We start from the raw sequence: 27,152 nt of genomic DNA, 5'->3' as shown, positions 1-27,152 counted from the left end.
CAGAGTGAGAAAGGGCTGGGAGACGAGGCTTAAAAACCTCCTATAGAAGAAATCCCTTCAGCCGCTGGAGTCAAAGTCTAGCAAACCTTTGCAACCACCAACTCCAGACAAAACGGCCAATACATCTCCTATAAGGGACTCCCTCAGGTTCCAGGGCTCTCCGGCTTGGTCCTTGCCTTCAGCATCTCTTGCCGGGCATTCACTGGTGCTGTCTATCTCCAGCACTGTGGAAAAGCAAACAATGGTACCTCCAAAAAGGTGGAGACAGAGCCAAAGAGAAAATCCAGCTTCTCCACACCATCCGGGATGGCTTCTCGCCTAGCACCGACCAAGGCAGTCATGCTGCCACCGCTAGTGTCGATGGATGCATCAGCACCAGTGCAACCTTCTGACTACTGCTGTCCACCAGCACATAAACATATACCAGCACCAGAGGCAAAGCAGTCTTACCAGAAAAAGATCCGCACGCAGTACCAAACACCACAGCATCAGTTCACCTCCCCACTCTCCTATAATTGTGGAATTAGACCCACACCAAAGCTCTTCAGAGAATGTTTCTTTCTCGCCTAAACCATTGTCTCTGGGCACCGTACATGGCACCGCTCATGGGAGCAGATTCTCCTCCCAGCACCCTTCTCCAACAGGTTCAGTGGCATCGTACCATTCTACTAGGAACTATCCAACACACCATCTGCCACAGTACCCGGGATTTAACTACTGTTGGCCATATCCACCACAACTGTTCCAACCCCAGTGGCCACCTTGGTAACCCTGGAAACAATATCACACCCACTCCTCACATTCATCGTTCACATGAATCAGCAGTGGCAACCCAGGCACACTCACATTCTCCTGCCACCTCCACACAATCTTCCCTGTCCCACCATCCGTGCTCACCTTCTGTGGCCACTCAAGCAGATCCTGTGGATGAGGATGATGACTTGCCTCACTCGGACTCTGATAGCCAATATCCAGTCTCTGTCTTCTTCATCTCCGGACAAAGCTGTTTTCCCCTCATCTTTCTCCTTCTACAGATGATATGAAACAATTTCAGGACTTATTCAAAAGGGTGGCACAATCCCAAGACAGTGCACTGCAGGAGGTACAAGAAAAACAACACAAGTTACTAAAAATTCTACAACCTACCACATCCTTCAAAATAGCTTTACCAATAGATGAAGCCATCATGGAACCCCATCAGAGCCAATATGGCAAACATCGGCCTCTATTCCTCCCCCTAATTGCAGGGCGGATAGAAAATACTTTGTCCCAGCTAAGGGGATGGATTTTTTTTTCTCCCACCCCTATTCTAATTCGTTGGTGGTGAACTTGGTCCATCATCACTCTAGGCAGCCACAATTTAAATCCATGCCCCAAGACAAGAAGCATAAGCAGCTGGACATTTTTGGGAGAAAAGTATTCTCCTCTGCCACTTTGCAATTCTGCATCTCCAACTATACTGCCCTCCATACAAATTATACCAGACTTCAGGAGCTCTTAAATGACCTTCCTAAGCAAAAGATGTCCCAGCTCCAGTCCATAATGAAGGAGGGCCAGTCAATAGCATGAATAGTGCTGCAGGCATCCAGGGATGTAGCAGGTATGGCACCTAGAACCACGGTGACAGCAATAGTTATGCACTGCACATTGTGGCTGCAATCATCTGGCATCCCATGGGAGATACAAAGGTAGAGGACCTCCCGTTTGACAGAAACCAACTCTTTGTTGCGAAAATGGACAGAGTACCTCACTCAGTGAAGCACCCACGCACTAACCTTTGCACATTAGGCATGTACACACCACCTGATAAGAGAAGAAGGTACACTCCCTACCAGAGACCGAGGGATACCTCCTACCATAGAAAACAGCAAAGATCATTCGATCATAGGTCTGAACAACAGCTGAACAGAAGAAGAGCGCAGCACAACCAGTCATCTGCCTCTCAGCTGCTGACAGCAAAGCAGCAAATTTGAAAATGTGGTCAAAGGTCTAAGCGACCACCCCATGAAACCAGTTCATGCTACTTGCATCTTTTACCACCACCTGAGGCCCTTTTACCACCAATGGGACCTTATTACTATGGACCAATGGATCCTCAAAATCATCAAAACAGGCTATACTATCTCCTTCCACACACCCCTCCCTGTTCCTTTTCAGGGACCCCTTTCACGAGTTCCTTCTACAAGCGGAGGTACAAAAACTACTCAGCTTGGGTGCAATAGAGATGATCCCTACTGAATTCCACGGAAGCGGGTTTTATTCCACCTATTTCCTCAATTCCAAAAAGACAGGAGGTTGGAGGCCCATTTTGGATCTCAAAGCTTAACAGGTTCCCCGCAACCACAAATCCAGGATAGTGACTTTAGGAACCATTATACTGCACTAGACAAGGAGGACTGGTTCTTAGCCCTCAACCTTCAAGATGCATACTTCCACATAACTATCCACCCTTCATGCAGGAGGTTTCTAAGGGTTGCAGTAGGCACAGTCACCACCTGAATCAAGTCCTTCCCTTTGGACTATCCACATATTTTCCAAAACTCTGGCCATAGTGATTGCATTCCTAAGAAGGCAGGAGGTCATCATGTTCCCCTACTTCAATGATAGTTTAATCAAAGGTACTTCATGACAACAAACTCTAATCGTGACAAACATGACCAAGGACGTTTTCTCCCACTTAGGCCTACTCATAAACATTCAGAAGTGCACCTTTGAGCCTACTCAGAAAATAAAGTTTATTGGGGCATCCCTGAATAGCCTGATGGCCAGAGCCTCTCTTCCCCTATATTGCTTCCAAACCTCATGCAATCTCTTACACAGTGTGCTCCATGCCCCTTTTACAACCACTCACACATGCTTTCAGATCCGGGGTCACATGGCAGCTACCGCCCTTGTGGTACAGCTTGTGAGACTATGCATGCACTGCCTACAGACATGGCTAGCATCATTTACATTCCCAATCAACACAGCCTTGCCAAACATCTCACACTTCTGCCATTAGTGCTGACATCACTGCAATGGTGGACTCTCCACACAATTTCCTCACTGGAATGCCTTTCATCGCCTGGATCCATCAAGGGTAATTACTACAGAAGCATCCCTAATAGGGTGGGATGCCCAATGTAGGAAACAGACAGTCCAGGGCAGATGGTCACACCACAGGGAAATGAGGCTTCACATCAACATATTAGAACTCAGGGCGGGTCGCAGCACATGCATGCATTTCCTTCCACTCATCTGAGGCCAGACCATACGTGTCCTCACGGACAACTCACCATGTATGTTCTATAACAGTCGGCAGGGGGTGTCCAATCACGCTCACTATGTGACGAGGCAATAAAGATCTGGAACTGGTGCACGAAGACCCAACATTACACCAATGGCAATGTACACACCAGATCTGTAGAACATCACGGCAGACAAAGTGAGCAAACACTTCTCCAAACAGCATGAGTGGGAGCTCAGCTTGAAGACTATCCTGTTTTTATTTCAGCACTGGGGATTCCCTATCATAGATCTTTTTGCGACAGCATCCAGTTGCAAGTGCCACCATTTTTGCTCCAGAGCGGGTCAGGGCAAGTGCTCAGAAGGTGATACCTTTACCATATCATGGACAGCTCTGCTCTTATACACATTTCCACCGATTCCCCTGTCTCCAGGGTGATCAACAAGATTCGCGCGGACCGTGCAACGGTCCTCATGATTGCTCCTTATTGGCCAAAACAACCATGGTTTCCATACCTCTACCATCTCTCGATTGCCTAAATGATTTCCCTCCCCATCACTCCCCACTTGCTGACCCAACATCAAGGGAAAACTCATCACTGCAAGCACTCAAGATCACCACATGGCTTTTCCCTGGTTCCAAAATGAAGAACTTACCTGTTCCGAGAGAATAAAGTAGATCCTCCTCAATAGCCGATGTCCTTCAACAAGGTATACCTACCAAAAATAAACGGAGATGATTTCAGGAATGGTGCAAGCAACGTCAACTACAACCACATACCACCCCGATACCTGCCATGTTAGAATACTTGATGGACCTCTTTGACGAAGGTGTCTCTCTGTTCCCTATGGGTCCACCTTTCCGCCATCACCATCTTCCACAGTTTGGTGAATGAATTATCTGTGTTTGCCCATCCAATCACAAAGTGTTTCCTGGCAGGTTTATGAAAGAAACACCCGCACTTACACCCTCCCATACTGCACTGGGATTTGAACCTTGTGCTGGGCACATTAACAAGACCACTTTTTGAGCCACTGGCAACTGCTGCCTCACAACAGCTGGTCATGAAAGTGGCCTTTATTGTTGTGATCACATCCGCCAGGCTGGTAAGTGAAATCGCAGGTTTTATGGTGGACCTCCCATGTACCATTTTCACCAAGAATAAGGTTATCCTCAGGCCTCATCCAAAATTTCTACCAAAAGTTAGATCTGAATTCCATAACAACAAACCCATCCATTTACCTGCCTACTATCCCAAACCTCTGAGTTCTCCCAGGGAAGCGATGCCTCACACCTTGTCTGCAAGGCGAGCACTTATGTTCTATATAGACAGGACCAAGAAATTCAGATGATCAAGGAGACTTTTTATTTCTATGTCCGGTCCCCACAAGGAAACAGCAGTGTCTGCACAATGTATTTCAAAGTGGATTGCAAACTGTATATATATTTCGTACCAATTCAGAATAAGGACCCACCTCAGACAATCACCGTACACTCCACGTAGGCAACAGCCACATCAACTGCTTTTTTGCATAATGTGTTCCTTGCTGACATCTGCAGGGTGGCCACATGGTTCTTACATCACTCCTTTGCACAAAATTATGCGCTACGGTAAGGACCAATACCTATCACTTTCGTAGCTGGCGCATTCCTTGCCTCTTCTCATCTATAACTCAAAACCCACCTCTGCAAGCAGCCGGTATTGCTCTGTAGTCACCTGAGTGGAGCACCAACAGGGACGCTACATGACAGAGAAGTTACTCGTCTTGTGCAAGTAATGATAGTTCTTTGAGATGTGTGTCCCTGTGAGTGCTCCACTACCCTCCCTCCCTCCCTGTTATTTTGGAGTCCGTTATAGGAGTTCTGGTAGAAAAGAAATGGAGGGGGCCCATGTTGTGCATGCAGCCAACAGATGAAAATAGTGTGAGATGGTGACATTGCATGCATGACGCAGGAAGACATTCCTAGGCAAAAATCTCCAATCACCAGCACAAGGATGCATCAGCACCTGAGTAGAGCACCCACAGGGACATATATCTCAAAGAACCATTGTTTTACTACACAAGGTGAGTGACTTCTTCTTCCTCTTCCTCCCAGCTAATGTAGAAGTGGAGTTGCAGCAAAAATTAGGCACAGTGAAAGAGTTTCATATTGGGATGGAAAATGGTTTTCTAGACTAATTACTGGAATCACTATGGCCGGTTATGATGTTTATTAGACATATAATACCTAGTGGTATATGCTACTTAATACAGTAAAACTCCATTGGTCCGGCATCTGACGGTCCGGCACTCCTGATGGTCCGGCACCATCAGGAACCCGGAAGTGCTCTGCAGCCGGACCATTGGAGCTGCTCTGCCTCCAGCTTCCCCTATTCAGCCGCTGCTAAAACTGACCAGCAGCTGAATCGGGGAAGCCGAAGGCAGAGCAGCTGGGGCGCTGCAGGGTAGGTCCCCTAGCGCTGCCCTTGGGGGCTGCGGGACCAACCCGGCAGCACCCCAGGCGTCCCCGATTCAGCCGCTGCTGAAATTGACCAGCGGCTGATTCCGGGAAGCCCGGGGCAGAGCTGCTCTGCCTCAGGCTTCCTGGAGTCAGCTCTTGGTCAATTTCAGCAGCGGCTGACTTGGGGACGCTTGAGGCAGAGCAGCTGGGGTGCTGCTGGGTTGGTCCCTCACCGCCGCTCCTCGGCGCTACTGGATCAACCCGGCAGCACCCCAGCTGCTCTGCCCCAGGCGTCCCCAAGTCAGCCGCTGCTGAAATTGATCAAGAGCTGACTCCGGGAAGCCCAGGGCAGAGCTGCTCTGCCTCAGGCTTCCTGGAGACAGCTCTTGATCAATTTCAGCAGCAGCTGACTTGGGGACGCCTGGGGCAGAGAAGCTGGGGTGCTGCAGGGTTGATCCAGTAGCGCCGAGGAGCGGCGGTGCGGAACCAACCCAGCAGCACCCCAGCTGCTCTGCCCCAGGCGTCCCCAAGAGCAGCTGGGGTGCTGCCTGGTTGGTCTCGCTGCGCCAAGGGTCGGCGTTACCCCGACCAACCTGGCAGCACTCCAGCTGCTCTGCCCCAGGCGGCTCCGATTCAGCCGCTGCTGGTCAGTTTCAGCAGCAGCTGAATCAGGGATGCTTGGGGCAGAGCCGGACTATCGGAAGGGGGGGCTATGAGGGGTTTAGGGTGGCACCCCCCCCACCAAGACCCCTCATAGCTCCCCTTTCCGATAGTCCGGCATATCTGATAATCCGGCACCCCCTGGGTCCCAAAGGTGCCGGATTATCGGAAGTTTACTGTACATTGTCAATACTTCAGGTCAAGGATACATCTAATTCAATCTTAACTTTTGTGGAACCAACACTCATAATGGATGAGCCACAAGATCGAGAACACGCAATTCTCTGCTATCAGCAATTGAAGGCAAGGTGAAAAAAGTGGTTATGAAAGAGATGTAAAGGTGTAGAAGAAACTTCCTCTGTGCACAAGAGGAGTGAGATTGTTCCAAGAATAGTGGGCAGCAGGAAGAGAGAGATTCTTTTTCCTGGATTCTGTATTTCCGTTCTGGTTTGTAGTTATTTCAAATGATGGGAATTGTTTTATTTGTTTTTAATTTTCAGCAAAGGAACAAAAGTAGTGGATCTTTCTGAAAAAAGAGACCTCTCATTGTGTTCCACTGTAATGCGTAGTGATGGGACATCTCTTTATATAACAAGGCAAGTGTGTGTTTGTGCTAGACTTTGGATTTAGTTCAGTGGTAGACTCTTGTGTAATTCACATTAATAGTCGTTTTTAGGGACTTAAACACTGGAAACTTTGTATTTCAGGATCACTATAAGATGTTCACCAGTCAATAATCAGAATAATTTTTGAAGGTTACAATGACAATATAGCTATGGAGAGAGAGAGAAAGTTACTTTTAAAAAATGAAACCTTGTTTTTCTAGACGTAAGGCCATGTCTTCACTTTCTGTGCTGGAGATCAGTTTTCTGGCAGTTGAGTTAGTGGATCTAGTTAAGACCTGCTAAATCAAATGCAGAACATGGAAAAACCTCTATAATGCACATGTTCATTTTTACAGTTCTCTCCCTATCCATAGTGTTAAAGAATTTTCCCAGCAGGCAACCCATTCTGCGTAAAAAGATATATTAATTTGATTGATAGTTTCTCATCTCTTCCAGAGATATTGCAGCTGCTATAGACCGAATGAATAAATATAACTGTGACACTATGATTTATGTGGTAAGTAATTTTAGTTCCATAGATATCTTTGAATTGAACTCTTCTATTAATGCAGAGCCTTTTTTGTTCTCAGTATCACCATGGCACATAGTATGTGGCATCACAGTAGACATTTACAATAGGTACATTGTGCAGAGCAAAAGTCGAATTAAGATACACAACTTCAGCTATCTCAGTTGCGTATCTGAAGCTGAAATAGCTTAATTCAGCTTTTGGCGCTGTCTACACAGCGGGAAGTTGAAGGAAGATCACTCTTCCTTTGACTTCCCTTACTCCTCGTGAAATGAGGGTTGCAGGAGCCGGAGTAAGAAGTCCTCAAGCTCTCCATTATTTTGAAATAAAGGCTTGTAGTGTAAACATGCTCCCAGATGGCCTCATTGTACAATAGCAATTCCTCAGTGTCAGACAGTGAGTCTCAATCCTATTTTGGTTCATGACCCACCAAATGGCTGAAAAATCATGTGAGACTCATCCTTTTGAAAATTAATTGTAATTTGCTTAAAAATAGCTTTTACTCAATCAGCACATTTTCCAGATAAATATTGTTATTAAATATTTAATCACATTAAAAGTTTATTTTTACAATTGTTTTTAGTATAGAGAAGAATTTAAAATAAGCTATTAAAGTCATGTTCTAAAATCCATTTACATAGCGCTTTAATTTAAGGTTCCAATATATTGTCACAAATGTGAATTTTTTAGTTTTGTTTATAATAAATCAGTTTCTGTATTGTTGGTTCACTTAGAATTGCACATCAAGAGCCATTTAATCCATCTGGGCAATGCAGTAGCAGACTGGAAGCATTTTAACTGTGTGCTATTTTTTAACATGACTTCAGTAATATTAGTAATGGATAGATCCGTTGTGTAAAGCTTCTTAGTTTCAGCAATTGTAAAGATTCAGACTGTAATGCCTTTTAAGGTTTTTTCAGAGATCAAGGTAACCTTTTGAAAATCACTTTTTGTTATATGGGGTCAGTTAACATCCTCCGGGAAGCAAATGTACAGGTTTCTTGGCATGCTTCTTATGATATGTCTGGAGGTGTACAATGTGGTTGGTATCATACTGTCATTAACCAGTATAATGTTACATAATACGCCTTTGAAAGACTTATTGGATCCAGTAACTGTAAAACCAAACCAGACCTTTTTAGCTTTTCATTGTCTAAATTTCCATTAGCTTGACTTTCTTATTGTGACATGGGAATAATGTCTTTTCCACCACCAAAGCATGCAGCATTCCTTGTCATCAAGGAGCTGCATGCCCAAAGAGAAAGCAGTGCTCCGGAAGTTATGGACATTGTTTCTAATGTAGAAGTAGCTGATGTGTGCATTGTTCACCTGCATTTGCTCCTGTGATTGCCATGAGTTATAAGAAAGGGACAAAGTTGCAATAACAAAACACTTTGCACCAAAATAGAATGTAGGCTGAAATTGATAGAGAGATGGACCAGTGCAGGGTCAGTGCCATATTGTAGCATGAGAAAGAGAAGCAATCACCTCAATTTTAGTAATTGTTCAGTCCTTATGTCTCAGTTTCTTAGTCTCTCTGGCCTAATCCTTATGTACTTGAAACAAAAGCTAGAACCTGCAAGGTAGCTAGTATGACCATTGAAATAACAGTGTCTCCGAGAAGTTAGAAATGAAAATCACCTACCAGGTCACCTAATCCAGCTCTCATCTGTCCTCTTGTATGATAACAGATGCATGGAATTACTAAGGGGTTTGGATACTTCTACTAATCCTTTCTGGCAGTTCTCTCTCTTTTTTTGGCTGAAATTAATGTTAATAAAAATTGATTATTAATAGCTGTTGTTATGCAAACTGTGGGTAGACCTTGTCCAGTCATCCTCACGCAGCTTTGTCAGTGACCTGATTGATCCCAGATCTCTTAGAAGTAGGATGTTCAGTGTCACTGATTTGTACCAGATTACATGATAGTGTTTTTTAATGTCCATCAAATTCAGTGCTTCATGTGGCCCATCAAATCCAATGATGGATTTGACTCTAGGTTACCTGAAGTTAGACCTCCATGAACCTAACGTAAATACAGATGATTTCTACCCTATGTTTGATAGATATTCAGTTATTTTATACACACATATTTTGAGTTCTAGTGGTTATTCATACTGAGGCAGCCAGGGGGGGTGGGCTTATTGGATAGCCAAATACTCGACTACTCACTTACATCCCTACTGCACATTTAGCAGATGTTTTCAAGAACTGTCCACAGGGACTCCAAGATCTTGTTCTTGAGTAGTAACAGCTCTTTTAGGTCCCGTCATTTTGTAGGTGATGTTGGGATTATATTTTTCCAATGTGCATTAAATTGCATTTTTCAGTGTTGAATTTCATTTGCTGTTTCGTTTGCCAAGTCCCCCCTCTCATTCTTCACAGTCACCTTTGGACTTTAACCATCTTGAATAATTTTGTATCATCTGCAAACTTTGCCACTTCACCATTCATTTCCATTTCCTGCTCATTAATGAATACATTGAATGGCACAGTTCCCAGTATCCCAAGGGAACCTTGCTGTTTATTTCTCTCCATTGTGAAAACTGACCATTTATACCTACCCTTTGTTTCCTGCTTTTAACCAGTTACTAATCCATGAAAAGACCTTCCCTCTAACCTATGACAGCTTAATTTGCTTGAGACACTTTGACAAAGACTTCCTGAAAGTCCAACTGGATCACCCTTGTACCTGTATGTGTTTGGCTCCCTCAAAAGATTCTAGTTGAGGGACATGATTTCCCTGTACAATAGCCATGTTGACTCTTCCCTAACAAATCATGTTCATTTGAGTGTATGATAATTCTGTTAGTATGGTTTCAACCAGATCGCCTGGTATTGAAGTGAAGCTTAGTGGCCTATAATTGCCAGGATTGCATCTGAAGCCTTTTTTACAGACACTCTTGGTGGATGTCAGTTCTGGAGAGGCAGATGATTTAGCCCACACCAAGGAACTGCCTTGTGGCTATCAGTGGAAACCTTTCAGCCAGTTCTGGTATATCATTTATAGGCTTTTATGGGGTTCTTTCAATATTTGTATTGATGATGTAAATCAAGTGCCAATGGCAGGGCTTCAAGGTTCAGCACTGACTGTGAATGCATCCTTTCTGATGTGAGATTTGACAAATGTATGAATTCAAAGGTGAAAATTATAGTGGATTAATTGAAAGGCCTGTACAATAATTATACAGTTGTTTTTTAAAAAAATATAAAAGTATTTTATCAGTAGTAAGATGATAGAACATGTTGATGTCAACATACTTACACTATTATATCTTTCAACATTCTGTTTTGTTAGATCTAAGTTCTGCTGACTCCTTATCTAAGCAAATGTGTCTTCTAAAATGCACCCATTTCCTCCCAAAGACAGATAAAAGTCAATTTACTCACTTTGAACATCTGTTCCAAATACTGAAGCTCATGGGCTATGAATGGGCAGAAAGGTAGGTGTGGGTGTCATAGTTGCTACTTTTTAGGGGGAGGTGAGATATATTAAAAAGGATAAACAGCAATGATCATCAGAAATCCTTTAATATGCCCCTTGAAACTTCTTGGTATGAGAAGTAGGGTACATAAAAGCAAGAAAGGATGACATATTGCTTATCAAAGACATTGCACCTCAGTATCTATAGTAGAGTGTAGTCGAATAGTAATCATAAGAACTAATATACTTTTACGTGTGTGACATTTTTAAATCCTGCCTCTTTAACTATTGTACTGAGTCTTCCATATTAAAACCTACCATAGCTGCTAGAAATTACCAGTCTCCCAAGAGTGTATGAATGACCAGGTTTTCATATTCTTGGTCCTTTCCGTCTAATTATGAGATGTGCATGGAGATGTGTTATTTGAAGTGAGGTAATGATGTTGTTGCTGAGCTATCTGTATTGAATGATGTTTGTTCAGCTGTTACTACTACATCCTGGTTCAGGGCCATGCCTGGACAAACATTGCAGTCATTTCTGTTGATTAAAATATGATTTGAAATAGCTTGCTGTTTGCAATGCAGGTGTCAGCATCTGTCGTTTGGTCTAGTGCAGGGGATGAAGACAAGAAAAGGAGAGGTGGTTTTTCTGGAAGACGTTTTAAATGAAGCTTGCTCAAGGATGTTACAAAACATGGCTTCTGCAAAAAGTAAGTTGATTTAGGTCTTACTCATTTCTCTTGAAATATTCCCATGCAGAATACAATACTTTTTTCTTCTCTACCCCATCACGCACACCAGGCCTAGTAATTCAGAGCAGTAAGCTCTGATCTATGTCTTTTCACCACCTGTGATGATATAAATAATGTAGTAGTAACATTTCCTCTTCCATAGCTAGAATCTCAAATAACTTTCCCAAACAATGGGTGGCCATACAGCTTGTAAAACATGGAAAGAACTTTGCCTCATAGCAATACTACCATATAGGGAAGCTATTGCATGGCCATCAAGACAAATCACTTTTATCCTAAAATAAGAATCCAGGAATGAATGACACTCAAGCACCTAAATCACTTGAAAATGGAACTTAATCTCTTCACTCTCACAGGCATCTCTGAAAGTTTTACCCACTACTCTTCATCTTGCTCTGCCTCACTTTCCTCATTGTACAATGGTAATAGCTTCCTAACACAAAGGGGTGTATGCATTTCATTAATGTGTGAGGTGCTCAGATATGGTGGGTGGGTGGGGGTGAGAGGTGGGGAAGGCCAAAGGTACCTACCTGCCATTTGTTGCTTTGAAAACCTGGTAGTAATCTAGACTATTTAAGTGTCAGTCAAAAACTCATCATTCTTACTGTTAAAACTCCACATAACTGTATGCAGCCTACATTTTCATTCTTCAAAAGCGACGAGGAGTCCTGTGGCACCTTATAGACTAACTGAAGTGTAGGAGCATAAGCTTTCGTGGGCAAAGACCCACTTCGTCAGATGCATGCGAAGTGGGTCTTTGCCCACGAAAGCTTATGCTCCTACACTTCAGTTAGTCTATAAGGTGCCACAGGACTCCTCGTCGCTTTTGCAGATTCAGACTAACACGGCTACCCCTCTGATACTTGATTTTCATTCTTGTATCTGTTAACACCTTCTGACAAGCCCCATCTTCTGTGGAATCCTTTTTCCTTAATGCTCTTTGTGTTCCCTTAGTGCTATCTTCCCTGCTTACTCCTGGGGGAATTCTGTGCCAAAAAGTTAAATATTTTGACTTTATACACAGCATTTTAAAACTCTGAATAGTTTATATGACATAACACGATTTAATCACACCAGTTTCAATTATTTTGGTAATTTATTTCAAAATACTGGTCAACAGGTTTTTGCCAATAACAATACAAACAACAAGAAAGATTCCCTCAGGAGTAGAAAGTTAAAGAAACCTACTTGACAAACCAGTTTCTGTTTCTTTGTTATGCTTTTGTCAGGTGCCTCAATCTGAGTGTGTCACATATGCCAGCTGGGCACAATTTAGAGGAAAAATCTGTGTTCCTGGTTTTTTAGTACATTTTTGGGTTATTTGCCCAACCCCCGTAGGGTTACCATATTTCAGGTTCCCAAATAGAGGACATTGCCAGGGGGTGTTGAAAGGAGGGCATATGGTTGGGGGGCATTTGGGGGAGATGCTGGAATAGTGTGTGTATTTGGAGGGGTCTGCGTGAGAACCCAGACACCCTCATCTTTCCTTCCCTGAGTGCAGTTGCAGGCTGTGTCCTGTACATTTTTATCCCCTCAGTCAGAGAGAGCCTGTAGCTGCTGATGAGGCACAATGTAAAGATTAGGCCATTCTGGGAACAGTTTGAGTCATCTCTCCCTCCGTAAACCCCCACCCTTTTCAGTCTCCCTTTGTGGAAAACAGCGGTCACTCCTTGCAGATCCTACTTGTTGTTTCTGCCTCTCCCTGCAGGGTGCAGCTCACTGGCTCCAGCAGCTGCAGGGCAGGGAGGGGGTCCAACTGCACCATGTGACTAAGCAGGGCTGGCAAATTTGAGAACCACAACCCACTGAGGTAACCTCCTGCATAGGTCCACTATGAGCTGGGGATCCAGAGACCATAACAGCTGCCAGAAGGTCTGCAGCACCAATTGTGCACTGAACATGAATTCTGTGTAACTTTTGCATTACGAGTGGTACAGAATTCCCCCCAGGAGTATCTTAATGTGCCTCTGGATATTTTTCTTGCTGTATCGGCCCCTTTTTTCCTGTGCAACAAACATCCACTGTCCTCTCCTTTCAATATTTCCTTATTATTTCTGCATAGTCTTTCATGATTGGTTGATCTCAACTGTGACTGTATCTACCCACTCAATCTTTCTTGAATTGTATGCATCCTAATTTGCCTGTAAACTCCTGGTGTCAGGCACCTCTCTCAGCTGTATTTTGTAACACAGTCTATAAACTTAGGATACTATTGAGCAATCTTACTATATATTTTTAAAATGTGCATCTGTCTGTGAGTCTGTTTGTTCAAGAGCTCCTCCTAAATGGTAAGAAGTAGGATCACCAAATGTGGTATGCAGCTTCTTCTTATAACTTAAAGCAAGGTAGGGGTTAGATTGTGCCAAGATAATGGGATGTGCATGGAATTCAATTTTCTCATAAAATGGGAAGGGAAGGGTCTGGTACGAGGGAGTTATACTGTAGAATGACTATAGAAGGCAGCAAAGGGCCAGAGATGGGGAGGTCAGGACAACTATCACTCCATTAGGCCAGAGGGGGGCAGGTGTGGAGAAAGGAACAGTTATCTACTATATATTTGAGAGTTTGTTTGTGTGTCTCTGTCCCCCAGCCAGGGGACATGCATTCTTCCCCCAGCTGTGTCCAGTGGAGCTGCAGCAGCCATAGTGAGGCACTTCTCATCTTGCCCCAAGCTGCTGCCATGAGAAAGGGCTGGGGTTGTCCCCTTTCCCCGGGACAGCCTGCATACTGAACCCCCTCATCCTCAGCCCCACTTCTGAAAAATTATTTAAATGAGGAAAACAAAACTTACTTGAGTTAAGGACCTAAGCAATGCCAGGCAAATCTTTGAGTGCATAATAATTTCAATTGTCAGATTCTGTGGGATTTGAATACATTTAATTTTACTACCAGCTAATGAGGGGAGGCTGGATCAATGGCAAGCCCTTTAGTACAGAACCAGGGAATTAATGGGTTTTCAGAAAAATGTGCTTCAGTGCTCCAGATTCCTATAAATGCACCAGGACAGTGTGTGAGAGTTATCTTTTCAATGTCATGGCATCAAACTCAGGATTACTTTGAGAGAAATTTTCAGAAAATGAAGGTGCACAGTTCTCATTTACACAGTCATTTCAGTTGCATGTGCAAAGGGCAGAGATCAGTTCTAAATGTGTGCTGTATAATAGTTTCCCACCAAGTGATGTGTTTAGACTTTACATAAGGGCCATATTCTCCCCTCTGTCTGTGGGCAAATCATCCACTGTTATCACTGGGAGATCAACTGTTGATGGAGAGCAGCATACATCTGTGACTATTTATAGACTTAGCCCATGGACCAGAATCAAAATGAGTGTGATGACCTGGCTTACAGGAAACTGCACTAGGATCCTCCTGAAAATAGGAGGAAGATACTTAGAAATCAAATATGACTTGAGTTTAAAAATGGAATGTTTTAAATAGACCAACATTTAAAGTGTCTGGGCTGAGAAAGAATGAGTCTAAACACAAGGGCTATGTCTACATTGGCACCCTTTTCTGGAAAAGGGATGCTAATGAGACACTTCGGAATTGCAAATGCCGCGGGGGATTTAAATATCCCCCGCGGTATTTGCATGAACATGGCTGCCTCTTTTTTCTGGCTCGGGGCTTTGCCGGAGAAAAGCGTCAGTCTAGATGGGATCTTTCGAAAAATAAAGCCTTTTCCGGAAGATCCCTTATTCCTGATTTTAAGAGGAATAAGGGATCTTCCGGAAAAGGCTTTATTTTCCGAAAGATCCCGTCTAGACTGGCGCTTTTCTCCGGCAAAGCCCTGAGCCGGAAAAAAGCGGTAGCCATGTTCATGCAAATGCCGCGGGGGGTAATTTAAATCCACCGCGGCATTTGCAATTCCGAAGTGTCTCATTAGCATCCCTTTTCCGGAAAAGGGTGTCAATGTAGACACAGCCATGGAATATATTGCCTGCAGATGTGGGCTGGTGCACCTGCAGCTGACATCCTTTCCAAAATGTTGGTGATGTGTACACAGTCTGTTAATGCCTGTGTGAAGGGTGCTGTGATCCCAGCCTACCTCTGTGTGCTCCCACCTCTGGGGGGATAGAAGAGGAAATAGGAATAAAATAGTCTCTTCAGTGGATTGCTGAAGAGGTGAGAAAGCTGTTATTCACCACAGAATTGTTGGTGAAAGCAGTCATAAAATAACTTTCCTGCCAAGGATCTTACAACAGCTGCAGTGAAAAGAGATATCATTTGTTAGCATATTTATCAGTGATGTTCAAAGGCAGATAGATAAATTACAGTGAAAGACTTAAGTTCTGACTAGTTAGCTCATCCAAGAGAAGGCTGAGCGGGGATTTGACTACAGTCCATAAGTACTCATATGGGAGATGATGATGACATCTGATAGTAGAGGGCTCTTTAATCAAGCAGGCACAGATGTAATAAAATCCAAGGATTGGAAGCTGGAGCTAGACAAATTCAGACTGGAAATAAGGTCCATATTGGAACAGTTTACCTTGGGATGTGCTGGATTCTCCATCACTTGAGAACTCTATGGATGTCTTTCTAAAAGATATGCTGTAGCTCAGTCAGAAGTTAGGGACTTGAGGCAGGAATTATAGGGTGAAAATCAATAGCCTGTGTTACATAGTAAAACAGACTAGACTGTTCTCTTTGCCTCTAGTCTATAATCACATTGTCTGTAAGTACATCAGAAACACCATAGTAGGTCAGACAAAAACTCCATCTAGCCCAGTATTCTATCTTTCTACATCAGCCAATGCTAGATGCCCCAGAGGGAATGAACAGAAACAGGTAATCATCAAGTGATCCATCACCTGTTGCCTATTCCCAGGCTAGTGAAACCATCCGTGCCCATCCTGGCTAATAGCCATTGATGGACATATCCATGAATGTATCTGTCTCTTTTTTTAAACTTTGTTAGAGGCTTGGCCTTCACAACATCCTCTGGCAAGGAGTTCCATAGGTTGACTGTGCATTGTGTGACTGAATACTTATTTTTATTTGTTTTAAACCTGCTGCCTATTAATTTAATTTGGAAACCCCTAGTTCTTGTAAAGAAAGACAGCCTAAATCTAAAAGGTTTTACATGCAGACTCTTGTCAGCCCTTGCATCCTGACTGTTTTATCCAGGGTATAAATTTTAATCAAATCTGCTCTGCCACCAGCTGTTCTGATTCTAACCCATGACCAGTTACACTATTGTAATTCAATCTATTTTTGCTTGTATTTGTTCAGCAACCAAAGAACTGGAAAACCCTCTTGAGACTGCAGAAAAGATTGGGCTTGCAGCACTCATAATTCAGGTCTGTTTAAACTGCCTTCTGATTATTCCTTCTGCGAGAGAATATAAATTGGTGCTGGTGATACTAGCTTACTTGATGCTTCATAATAACTGGTATCATTTTAGGATTTCAGGGGTCTGCTATCATCTGATTATAAGTTTAGCTGGGATCGGGTTCTCCAAAGTCGGGGAGACACAGGCGTATTCCTGCAGTACACACATGCTAGACTCCACAGGTAAGAAGAACATTCCAAAGTGGAGAATTTTTCTGTTTCTATTAACACCTATTTAACTGCATGTCTGAGTAACATTTATGATAAAGCCTTTCCTAAAGAGTCAACTTTTTCATCCATTTAGTTGAGACCACACAAGCAAACTAAGGAAAATGAAACTTGCATGCCCTTTCCCTCTGGACTAAGGGGCCTAACCAAGCCGTGTCTATGTCCTAATAATTCCTGGCTGCTCTAACAGCCTTTTGTGATAGCTGGTGCAAATCAGTGAATGGCCCCAGGATCAGTGGTCCTCTGTTATAACCAAGGAATCTGGCTTGGGAGTCCTCTGTATATGTTAAATACACTTTGCTGTAAAATTTAAACTGAGATTTGACTGAACTCCCATTAGCTGCAGTTACTGACTCTAGTCTTAATTATTTTCTTTTGTGATCACCCAAAACTGTATTGTAGGGAATTTTAAAAATCCATAGATAAACCACTTGGGCAGACTGTCAAGATAGGCATTATGTGTCATACTACTGAATTGATTTTTCTACAGTTTCAAAAAGGTCAAACTTGACAGTGCCCTTTTCAACTGTCATGTTCTTTCAGGGTATCGTAGTTACCGATGTGTATATTCAGTGCTGGCTTAAGTAAAACAGCTTTTTGTCTTGGATTTCGATTGCCATAGATTTAACTCAGTCTACATCACGTGTTGCAGTCAGGTTGCAAACAATGTACAGGCAGTCCCCGACTTACACGGATCCGACTTATGTCGGATCCGCACTTACGAACAGGGCTTTCTCACCCCGGAGGTCGAGGTGGCGGATTGCTACCTGCGAGCTCCGGGGCGAGAAAGCCCCGTTCGTAAGCTGCTCCCGGTGCCCCTGGTCTGCTGAAGACCGTCTCCAGCAGACCAGGGGCACCGGGACTGAAGCCGCAGCAGCGGCGGGGTCCCTCGCCTCTGAGACTTTGCCAGAGCAAAGCCTCAGAGGCGCGGCACCCCGCTGCCGCTGCCGCTGCGGCTCTGCTCCCTGTGTCCCTGGTCTGCTGGGAGGGGGGTGCAGCTAGTGTGCCCCCCCCCCCCAGCAGACCAGGCTTTTGTTGTGGACCCTGGGGCAGAGCAGCTGGGGCGCTGCCGATTGGTCCTGCAGCGCCGCTCTGGGCACTACTGGACCAACCCGGCAGCACCCCAGCTGCTCTGCCCCAGGTCCTGATTCAGCCGCTGCTGGTCAGTTTCAGCAGTGGCTGAATCAGGACGCCTGGGGCAGAGCAGCTGGGGTGCTGCTGGGTTGGTCCAGTAGCGCCAAGGAGCGAGGAGCGGTGCTACTGGAGCAACCCAGCAGCACCCCAGCTGCTCTGCCCCAGGCGTCCCCAAGTCAGCCGCTGCTGAAACTGACCAGCGCTGACTACAGGAAGCCCGAGGCAGAGTTGTCTGCCCCAGGCTTCCTGGAATCAGCCGCTGATCAGTTTCAGCAGCAGCTGACTTGGGGTTCTTAAGTTGAATCTGTATGTAAGTCAGAACTGGCGGTCAGTTTCAGCAGCGGCTGAATCTGGACGCCAGTTCCGACTTACATACAGATTCAACGTAAGAACAAACCTACAGTCCCTATCTTGTACGTAACCCGGGGACTGCCTGTATCTAGTTAAACAAGATTCAAACTGTGTTTTCCTTTAAGTGCACATTGCTTTAATTCTTATGCAGATTTGCTGGTGAGGTTTTTAAATTTATTTTGAGAAGCATTTTTCTCATACTGGGCTCTTCTGTTTTCTAGTTTAGAGCAGATGTGTGGGAATGGGAAACTGACTGACATTAATACAGCTTGTTTACAAGATCCACAGGCCATCTCCATCCTACAGCATCTTCTCAGGTATTTACTGTTTGTCTTTTCAAGAAGCAGATGCCTGCATGCTAAGTAAGTTATTAGTTACATGGTAATGAAAGAGTAGAAATCTCTATATATTAAAAAAAACTTTTCCTGCGGGATTACAAAGTGATGTCATCATGTGATACTGTGTCCACAGGCACCACCCCCACCTAAGCTAATCTTGTCCTTGCTTAGGTGGGGAAAGTTGAAGTAGTTTGGGGAGGTGGAGGCAGGAAGCTTCGGCAGGGAGGAGAGCCACGAGTGGGGGGGAATGACAAGGGAGGAGATTGTTGTCCTGAGAGAGGCAGTGGCTGTGGAGCCAGAGCTTTCAGGAGTCCCTGTGTGCAGTGTGGGCTGGAGCTGCCCAGAGGAGCAGGCTCCAGTCAATCCCACCTGCTGGCAAGGTTGGGGAGGCAGGGCCACGGATTTCCTCTTGGAGCCCCCCTGCCTGCAGTCCGGCCACCCCCCTTTGGCTGTGCGACCTCCTCATGAGGATGTATAGACAGGCCTGAGGCATGGGGGCAAGAAGCGAGGGGCAGCTGGCGGGCTGAAGAGGCAGGGCAGAGCCCATGTGGCAGGGGCCAGCGTTGGCTTCCAGAGGCAAGGGGAGGGGAAAAAGCCCTGAGGCTGTCTGTGTGCTCCCACTTCCCTTCCACCTCCTCCAGCTGGGGGAACAGCAGCACAGAGACATACTCCAAGGCAGCTTTTCCTGCTGCTCAGCAGGGCTCTGAGTGAAGGGGGTGGGGGAACAGGGTTTTGGTTTGAGGGGGGCAGGCTAGAACACCCTGCCAAGACCCTGCACTCAGACACTATCCTGCCATCATCCCACACCGCTAGTCCCCTCAGTCATCACCCTGCCGAGACCTGCGCCCCCAGTCTGCTTGCTCACCGTCCTGCTGAGAGCCCGCACTGCAAGCCCTCTCACTCACTGCCCTGCCAAGATCTCACCCCCCCACCCCACCCACTCATCGCCCTGCTGAGATCCCGCACTGCTAGCCCCTCACACTCTTTGTGCACCGAGACCCTGTGACCCCAGCTCCCCCTCACACCCTTTCTGCTGAGACCTTACACCCTCAGCTTCCTCACTCACCATCCTGCTGAGACCTCACACCACCAACCCCCTCAACATCTCCTCCACCAATACTCTGCACCACCAGCCCCCTCACACAACCTTCCACCGAGACCCCAAGCCCCCAGCTCACTCCTGCACCCTCCCCCCCCCCAGGCAGACACTTACCCCCGGTGAGGTTTGGGTTGGGGAGCTTAGCTCTCACTCTCTGGCCATGAAAGCCACCAGAGAGAGGGGGGTAGTTTAGCATAGCTAGCAGGAGGCGCAGCCTCCTCATGAATATTTAAGGCAATAACTTATTGAATATTGGGCTTTCTCTAGAAACCCTGTAATATGCATTTTTAGATGTAAATGAATGTTAATGTTTTTCATGCAGCTTCTAAAATCATGTGGAGAGAATACCTCTGAGGAAATGGGTAATAATTGGTAGTTACCCATAGTTGTTAATGAGTAAATGTCGGTACAATTCTTTAGAAAATGTAGCAAGCTATATAAGCACTGTCAACCTAGACATGGTGCCTGGGGTCTCTGGATCCCTTGTGAAAAAGGGGTGAGGGAATGCTCTCAGGAGGAGGAGGAGAATGGAATATCCACTCACTTCCAGGATCTATGAAGGGCACCTACATTCACAGACGATAGTGTGTATACTGTGCTTTTCACTGATGATTCTCACCCTTCTGACAAAACTGAACAAGCATTATAATCCTAGTTATCGATGTGGAATCTCAAGCACAGACAGGCGTGAGGACTTGTCTAACATCACACAGAAATGAATGGCAGAGCTGAATATAGAGCCCAGAACTCCCAGTTGAATGTCCTAACGCTACAGCATGCTACTTCTCTTCATATGATCTAGATGGTGCTTGGTCTTGCCGTGAGGCTGGGGACTGGACTTGATGACCTCTGGAGGTTCCTTCCAGTTCTAGGATTCTGTGATACCCAGCAGTCAAGAACAAAAGCCCTATGAAATTCTTCCATGTCACCCACATGCCTAGGTCGCCTTCTAACTCTGGCCTGGGAAATCTCAGGCCTAGGGGCCAGATGCGGCCCTCAGCTTGTCTAGATCCGACCCCCGAGCCTCAGCCCCCTCCTCAGCATTGGGGAGCCTATGCTGGTGTTCAAGTCCCCTGCTGCGCCTCTGGGGACTGGAGCATTCAAAATCTACTAGGCTGGGGCCCCCCTAGGCTCCAGTGTGCAAGGGGAATGTGGGGAGTGTCTTTCTCCTTCTCAGTTGGGAGCCTCAGTGAGGGGTTTTTTTCCGCTTTTCACTTGTGTTTTTTCTATGAGTCAGTGGTCCTCAACCCCAAAAAGGTTCCCCATCCCTTTCTAGCTACCTGTGTCCACTTGCATTGCTTTGATTGTGGTCTTTGCCAATATAACGACAACATGAGGCCTTTGAACTAGTCAGTGCTGTAGATCATTAACCCAGATCAGGGATTCTCAAACTGTGGGTTAGGACCCCAAAGCAGTTTGCAACCATTGTTCCCTGTCAGCTGTGCACTTGGGGAGCCGCTCAGGAGAAATTCAAATGCTGACCAACTGCTTAGCAGAATGTCCACAGCTATGTTATGTGTTTCTGTTGGTGTGGTGCACCACACTTGTGAAGGTGCACATACAAATTTTATTCTGCATGTGGATGGAATAGGTTAGAGGGAATATTGGTTGCAACCCAGTAGGGTCACCAAGGCTTGTGTTGGCCTTGGCCCTGGTCCCGGCCCCCAGCAAATCTGAAGTTGAAGCCCAAGCCCTGCCGCCCAGGCTAAGGTTACGTGCCCCTTGGGCAGGCTCTGTCTTTGGTCCCTCCTCTCGGGTAGGGATGTAAGGGACTAATCGACTAGTCACTTCCCCCCCACTCCTTGCTGCCTCTATCAGAGAAAGACAGCATGGGGGTGGCAGGAGCTGGTGCTGTGGGGAGTCAGCTTAACAGCCAGTTCCCCCCAGCACCGTCTCCGTTGGGGTGGGGCAGGGACGCAGCAGGGATCTAGCAGCACTTCCACCTTTGAAATGTAGCAAAAGCAGAAGTGCCACGGGAGCAGGGGCGAGCGGGGGACTCAAGCAGTCCCCTCTCTGGCCCCATACTCCCCACGTGCGCTTTGCGGTAGAAATGTACAAGAGCCTTGGAGGGAGGTACCCTTATTGACCAATCAAATAGTTGATGCAATTTGCATCAACTGTTCAATTAGTTGATTAATCTAAATTTAACAGCCTTACTCCTGGGGTCGTGTGGGTAATTTTTGTTGTCAGAAAGAGGCCATGGTGCAAGGAAATTGGAGAATCTGTGACCTAGACGATGATGATGATTGTAGACCAATTAATCTTTTGGGATGGTAGAAATGTGGCAGCACATTTTCTTGCTGGCAGAATCTGACTTACTCCACTTAACATAAGAACAACCATTCTGCATCAGACCAAAGATCCATCTAGCCCAGCATAGGGGAAACTGACCCCTACACCCAGAATTCTGGCTGTAGCAGCAGCAGATGTCAGTCCCATTAAAAATTCTATATACCCTAAAGGCCACATCCTTTAAGGTACTGCTTTCTGACAATACTTTAAGTGGTCATTTAAGTATCATAATGATCTGTAAGACTGAAAACAGAAGATAATATTCCAGGAGCAGTCATTGCTTTTATCATCTATGCTCTTAATCACTTGCTGTGAGCTCTGAAATTAAATATACTTCTGTATATTTGCAGATGATACCAAACTGGGTGGGGTTGCAACTTCTTTGGAGGATAGGGACATAATTCAAAATGACCTTAGCAAGTTAGAGAAATGGTCAGAGATAAACAGGATGAAGTTTAATAAAGAGAAATGCAAAGTGCTCCACTTAGGAAGGAACAATCAGTTCCATACATACAAGATGGGAAGCGACTGTCTAGGAAGGAGCATGGCGGAAAGGGATCTAGGGGTCATAGTGGACGACAAGTTGAATATGAGTCAACAGTGTGATGCTGTTGCAAAAAAAGCAAATATGATTCTAGGTTGTATCAACAGGTGTGTTGTAAGCAAAACTCGTGAAGTCATTCTGCCGCTCTACTCTACACTAGTTAGGCCTCAGCTGGAGTACTGTGTCCAGTTCTGGGCGCCACATTTCAAGAAAGATGTGGAGAAATTGGAAAGGGTACAGAGAAGAGCGACAAGAATGATTAAAGGTTTAGAGAACATGACCTATGAAGCCAGGCTTCATGAACTGGGCTTGTTTAGTTTGGTAAAAAGAAGATTAAGGGGGGACATGATAGCGGTTTTCAAATATCTAAAAGGGTGTCACAAGGAGGAAGGAGAAAATTTGTTCCTCTTGGTTTCTAAGGACAGGACAAGGAGTAATGGGCTGAAAGTGCAGCAGGGGAGGTTTAGATTGGACATTAGGAAAAAATTCCTAACTGTCAGGGTGGTCAAATATTGGAATAAATTGCCAAGGGAGGTGGTGGAATCTCCCTCTCTGGAGATATTTAAGAACAGGTTAGATAGACATCTGTCAGGGATGGTGTAGACGGAGCTTGGTCCTGCCTTGAGGGTGGGGGGCTGGACGCGATTACCTCTCGATGTACCTTCCAGTCCTATGATTCTATGTATTATGATGATGCCATTCCCAGCAGCTGCAGTCACCTTCTTTATTCTTGTTTTAAGAACTTCAGTTTTTCTGGTGATTGCAAGCTGAGTTCTGAATTGTTCTTACCTCCTTCCCAGATATGATGAGGTCCTGTATAAATCCTCTGAAGATCTTCAGCCTAAGCACATTGTCAGCTACCTGCTAACACTCAGGTAAGGAAAGAACTAATTGCTATCGCTGAACACCTTTAAATCTGTTTCACTAGACTCAAACTGCAGGAACATCAGCACAGGCAGACCTAGAACTTCCAGGAGTTCCTTACTGGATCTGAACTCCACAACTGGCCCTTGTGGATAGAACTAACCCCCCAAATCTGAATCCCTTTGCATATGGGACAGCGCTGGACCTAGATCTAAATGTTGTGGCCCAGGCTCTTCTCTTGGAGGAAGGGAGAGGGAGAAACAAAGGAGACTAACTGAAGCAGGATAATTTGATCATTCAAATCAAATTTGTAATCACTGACACAGGAGTGTCCTCTTGGAAACTGCATGGTGCCTCAGCCAAAGTAAGCCTTTATATGCACTTCTGAAATCATATCTGTACCAGCCAGCAGAACTAGTCATTTCTTCTCTTACCAGGCAGCTGTGAGATATAAAACTCCTAATCCAGTCCTGAAAAAGACCCTTTTTTCCCTCAAAGCCCTTTATAAGTTGATCTGAGTCTGGTGGTTGGGAGGTGGATCTTCTAGCTCTACTACTTTCCACAGCCCATATAAGTGCCCTTCTTAAAGGAACTGTTGGTTCTAATGGACATTTTCTGTTTCAGCCATCTTGCTGCTGCGGCTCATAAAACACTCCCTGTGAAAGGCAGTGCCCCTGAACTAGCTCAGGTACTGTGCATTGTTGCTGTGCGACTATCATTCAGTGTTTCTGAACTGGGCATTCTAAGAGAAGCATAGTCTATGACAGGCATGTCCAAAGTCCGGCCCGCGGGCCAATTGCGGCCCGTGTTCCGGTTTAATACGGCCCCACAGGTAATTTGGCAATATCTATCTTTTATGGCCCCCAACGAATCCATATGTATTGAGATGAATACATCGTAAAATCTCAGTTAATGTCAGTTGGTCTAAATCAGTTATAAATATATTTGGACACAACATGTATACTTGGTGTTATGTTCCTGTTCGTATTTTTTTAACTTAAAAGTTGACAGACAACCTTTATTACCAATAATATGTAATGTACTTTACAATGTTCCTGACATATATTTCAGCTTCCTGGATTTTTTTTTCATCTGGCCTTCAGATATGAAAGGCAGAGTGATTTAACACCTGTTTAGATTGGTCATCCATGTGACGAAATGAAAAGTATGCCGTTTGCAATAAACGTTGCATATAATAGTTAATTTGCATTTAATGGTTCAAAGAATGTCAGGCAAAATGGTCGGCCCTCACGCATGTTCACTTAATCAAATCTGGCCCTCTTTGAAAAAAGTTTGGACACCCCTGGTCTATGAGCTTAGAAGAACACACATATTCACTCTCCGCCCAATTGAAACTAACAGATGCTCTTGGAAGCACTAACTATAGAGCTGGAGGGAGGCTGGTTCTGAGCTGCAGAATTGCCTTGTTTTGAAGGGAGGAGCAGGAACTCATGGTTGCAAGCCCACCCTGACTGTGATGGGTGCCCTCTGGAGCTCAACACTGTGACTCTGAGTACCGGTTAGCGGGAATTGCTTCAGAGCATTTGTTTCCTTTTGATCTGATTTTCTTCTCCCTAATATTCCTGAGAGTGTTTAACATTCTGGTTAGTTTCTGATGGTTTCCTTAGCTGTAAGTGGAAGGACAGAGATGTGAAGTGACTGAAACTCTCCCTAACTCCACCTACACAATACAAATTGTCTGTAGTGCTCTTCTACCAACAGATGCTGTCGAAGATGCAAATTAGAAGGCTGTGAATCTTTGGGGGAGAAATCTGATCCCTTAACTATTGAGTAAATGCTACTCTAATTACACCATCTTTTGTTCTCTCTGACTGATCTGAAAAGTAATTACTGATCTACCTTTGATAATGACTCTTCAGGGTTGAGCTTTGCAATATTCTGTTGTGAAAAATAACCATGAAAAGATTATAAAGAAAATATTTCACAGGGTTGAGCTTAAAGCTCCAGTGACTTTAAGGCACCTTTTAGGAAGTGTAACTTTTTTATAGAAGTGTGGTCAGATTCCTGATTCTGAACAGCAGCAAAAGTTAGGTCCTTCCCTTTGTTTCTTAACATAAGCTCCGTGACTTAATATTGTCATATTTCTTAAAGTGGTCATTCCAGAGGGCATGGCCAAAGAAGACATGTCTGTCTTTTGGCAACTTGCTCCATTTATCCTGAAAATAAATCCAACAAGCCATAGGACACACACATCTTCTCGGGACACTTTACAAAACAGCAACTTTTAAAAGGCGAGATGTTCCTTCAAAGAAGTGTTTGATATTGATCTCACCAACCTATACCTATAAAACCACATGCTTTATTGTCATGAAAAAATATGCAAGGCTCAAGGCTTGCCAACATTTTAATTGTGTGCAGTTGAGAATCACTAGTTGAGATGTGGGTTTACTGCTTTTTTTTTTTAAGCCACATCAATAGAATATGCAAGCAGACTCTTTTAATCTGACTCTGTCTCTCATTTCATTGGAGGTAAGAGGTTTGGGATGACTCTAAAATATGAATGATGAATGTAGGCACACGCACACCCGCACATTTAGGTTTAATAAATGACTTTTAAAAATTGAGCTGTCAGATAGAAACTAAATATTCTGGAGCAGTACAGGAGGGAGGAACTAGTGCTCTGGAAAAAAATCAAACTTCTTTACTGTGTAATTTATCATCTTATGATAATACTATGTTTGGGAAGGTAGAGGAGAAACCTCTCTCAAAAGTATTTGAGGTTTCTTTGATCTACAGCTGGGGCTGGGACAGATAGAACATCACGGTATTATCTTCTAATCTAGCCCTTTCCTTGAGGCTCTTCTCCTTGGTCATGTAAGTATAAACTGCTATTCAGATACAGAGACTGCATAAGTTGATTGTTATTTTTATTTTGCAGGCGAGACTCTGCCTCTTCCAAGCTGTACGCTCAGTTCTAGCTAATGGAATGAAACTTCTTGGAATCACGCCTGTAACCCAAATGTAACAACAAAGCCTCCTGCAATGTAAATTAAGCTTCTTAGTAAAAGTTTTTTATGAGAATTCAGCCACACTTATGACACTCATTGTTACTTCAGTCCTGCAGATTCTCTTCTTTGGGGTTCCTCTGTGCATCAAGCGCAAGGCAGTGTACTAACAGCTTCCCGTGGGATGGAACCCTATTGTCCATTTCCCTATTTCTCTGCCACTCAGTGTTATACCCTTCATAATGCTTCAAGCCATTTGAAATGGACTGTAATCCATTATCTATCAGGATGGTCATGTGTTTGCACAGGTACATCATCTTGGAGCGTTTGAATTTGTCCTTTTCAGAAGAAAAGCGCCATTGAACTG

The 27,152-nt window shown here is 44.7% G+C and overlaps 1 protein-coding gene across 1 annotated transcript in view; it reads left to right on the top strand.

Moving 5' to 3' along the window:
• RARS2 (arginyl-tRNA synthetase 2, mitochondrial) overlaps positions 1-26,861 on the top strand; it is a 68,628-nt gene extending 41,767 nt beyond the window's left edge. Inside the window, exons 11-20 of the mRNA XM_075923859.2 lie at positions 6,829-6,924; positions 7,390-7,450; positions 10,829-10,905; positions 11,472-11,596; positions 16,871-16,938; positions 17,043-17,152; positions 18,904-18,999; positions 23,756-23,830; positions 24,444-24,507; positions 26,719-26,861. Coding sequence (XP_075779974.2) covers positions 6,829-6,924; positions 7,390-7,450; positions 10,829-10,905; positions 11,472-11,596; positions 16,871-16,938; positions 17,043-17,152; positions 18,904-18,999; positions 23,756-23,830; positions 24,444-24,507; positions 26,719-26,805 — 859 coding nt within the window. The 3' untranslated portion in view covers positions 26,806-26,861. The remainder of the gene's footprint in view (positions 1-6,828; positions 6,925-7,389; positions 7,451-10,828; positions 10,906-11,471; positions 11,597-16,870; positions 16,939-17,042; positions 17,153-18,903; positions 19,000-23,755; positions 23,831-24,443; positions 24,508-26,718) is intronic.
• Positions 26,862-27,152: the final 291 nt, after the last annotated feature.

This window comes from Pelodiscus sinensis, chromosome 3 (assembly GCF_052426305.1).
Source record: "Pelodiscus sinensis isolate ZL-2025 chromosome 3, ASM5242630v1, whole genome shotgun sequence".
Taxonomy (NCBI): domain Eukaryota; kingdom Metazoa; phylum Chordata; order Testudines; family Trionychidae; genus Pelodiscus; species Pelodiscus sinensis.
Note: the sequence above shows the minus strand (reverse complement) of the source record. Positions and strands in the feature narration are given on the sequence as shown.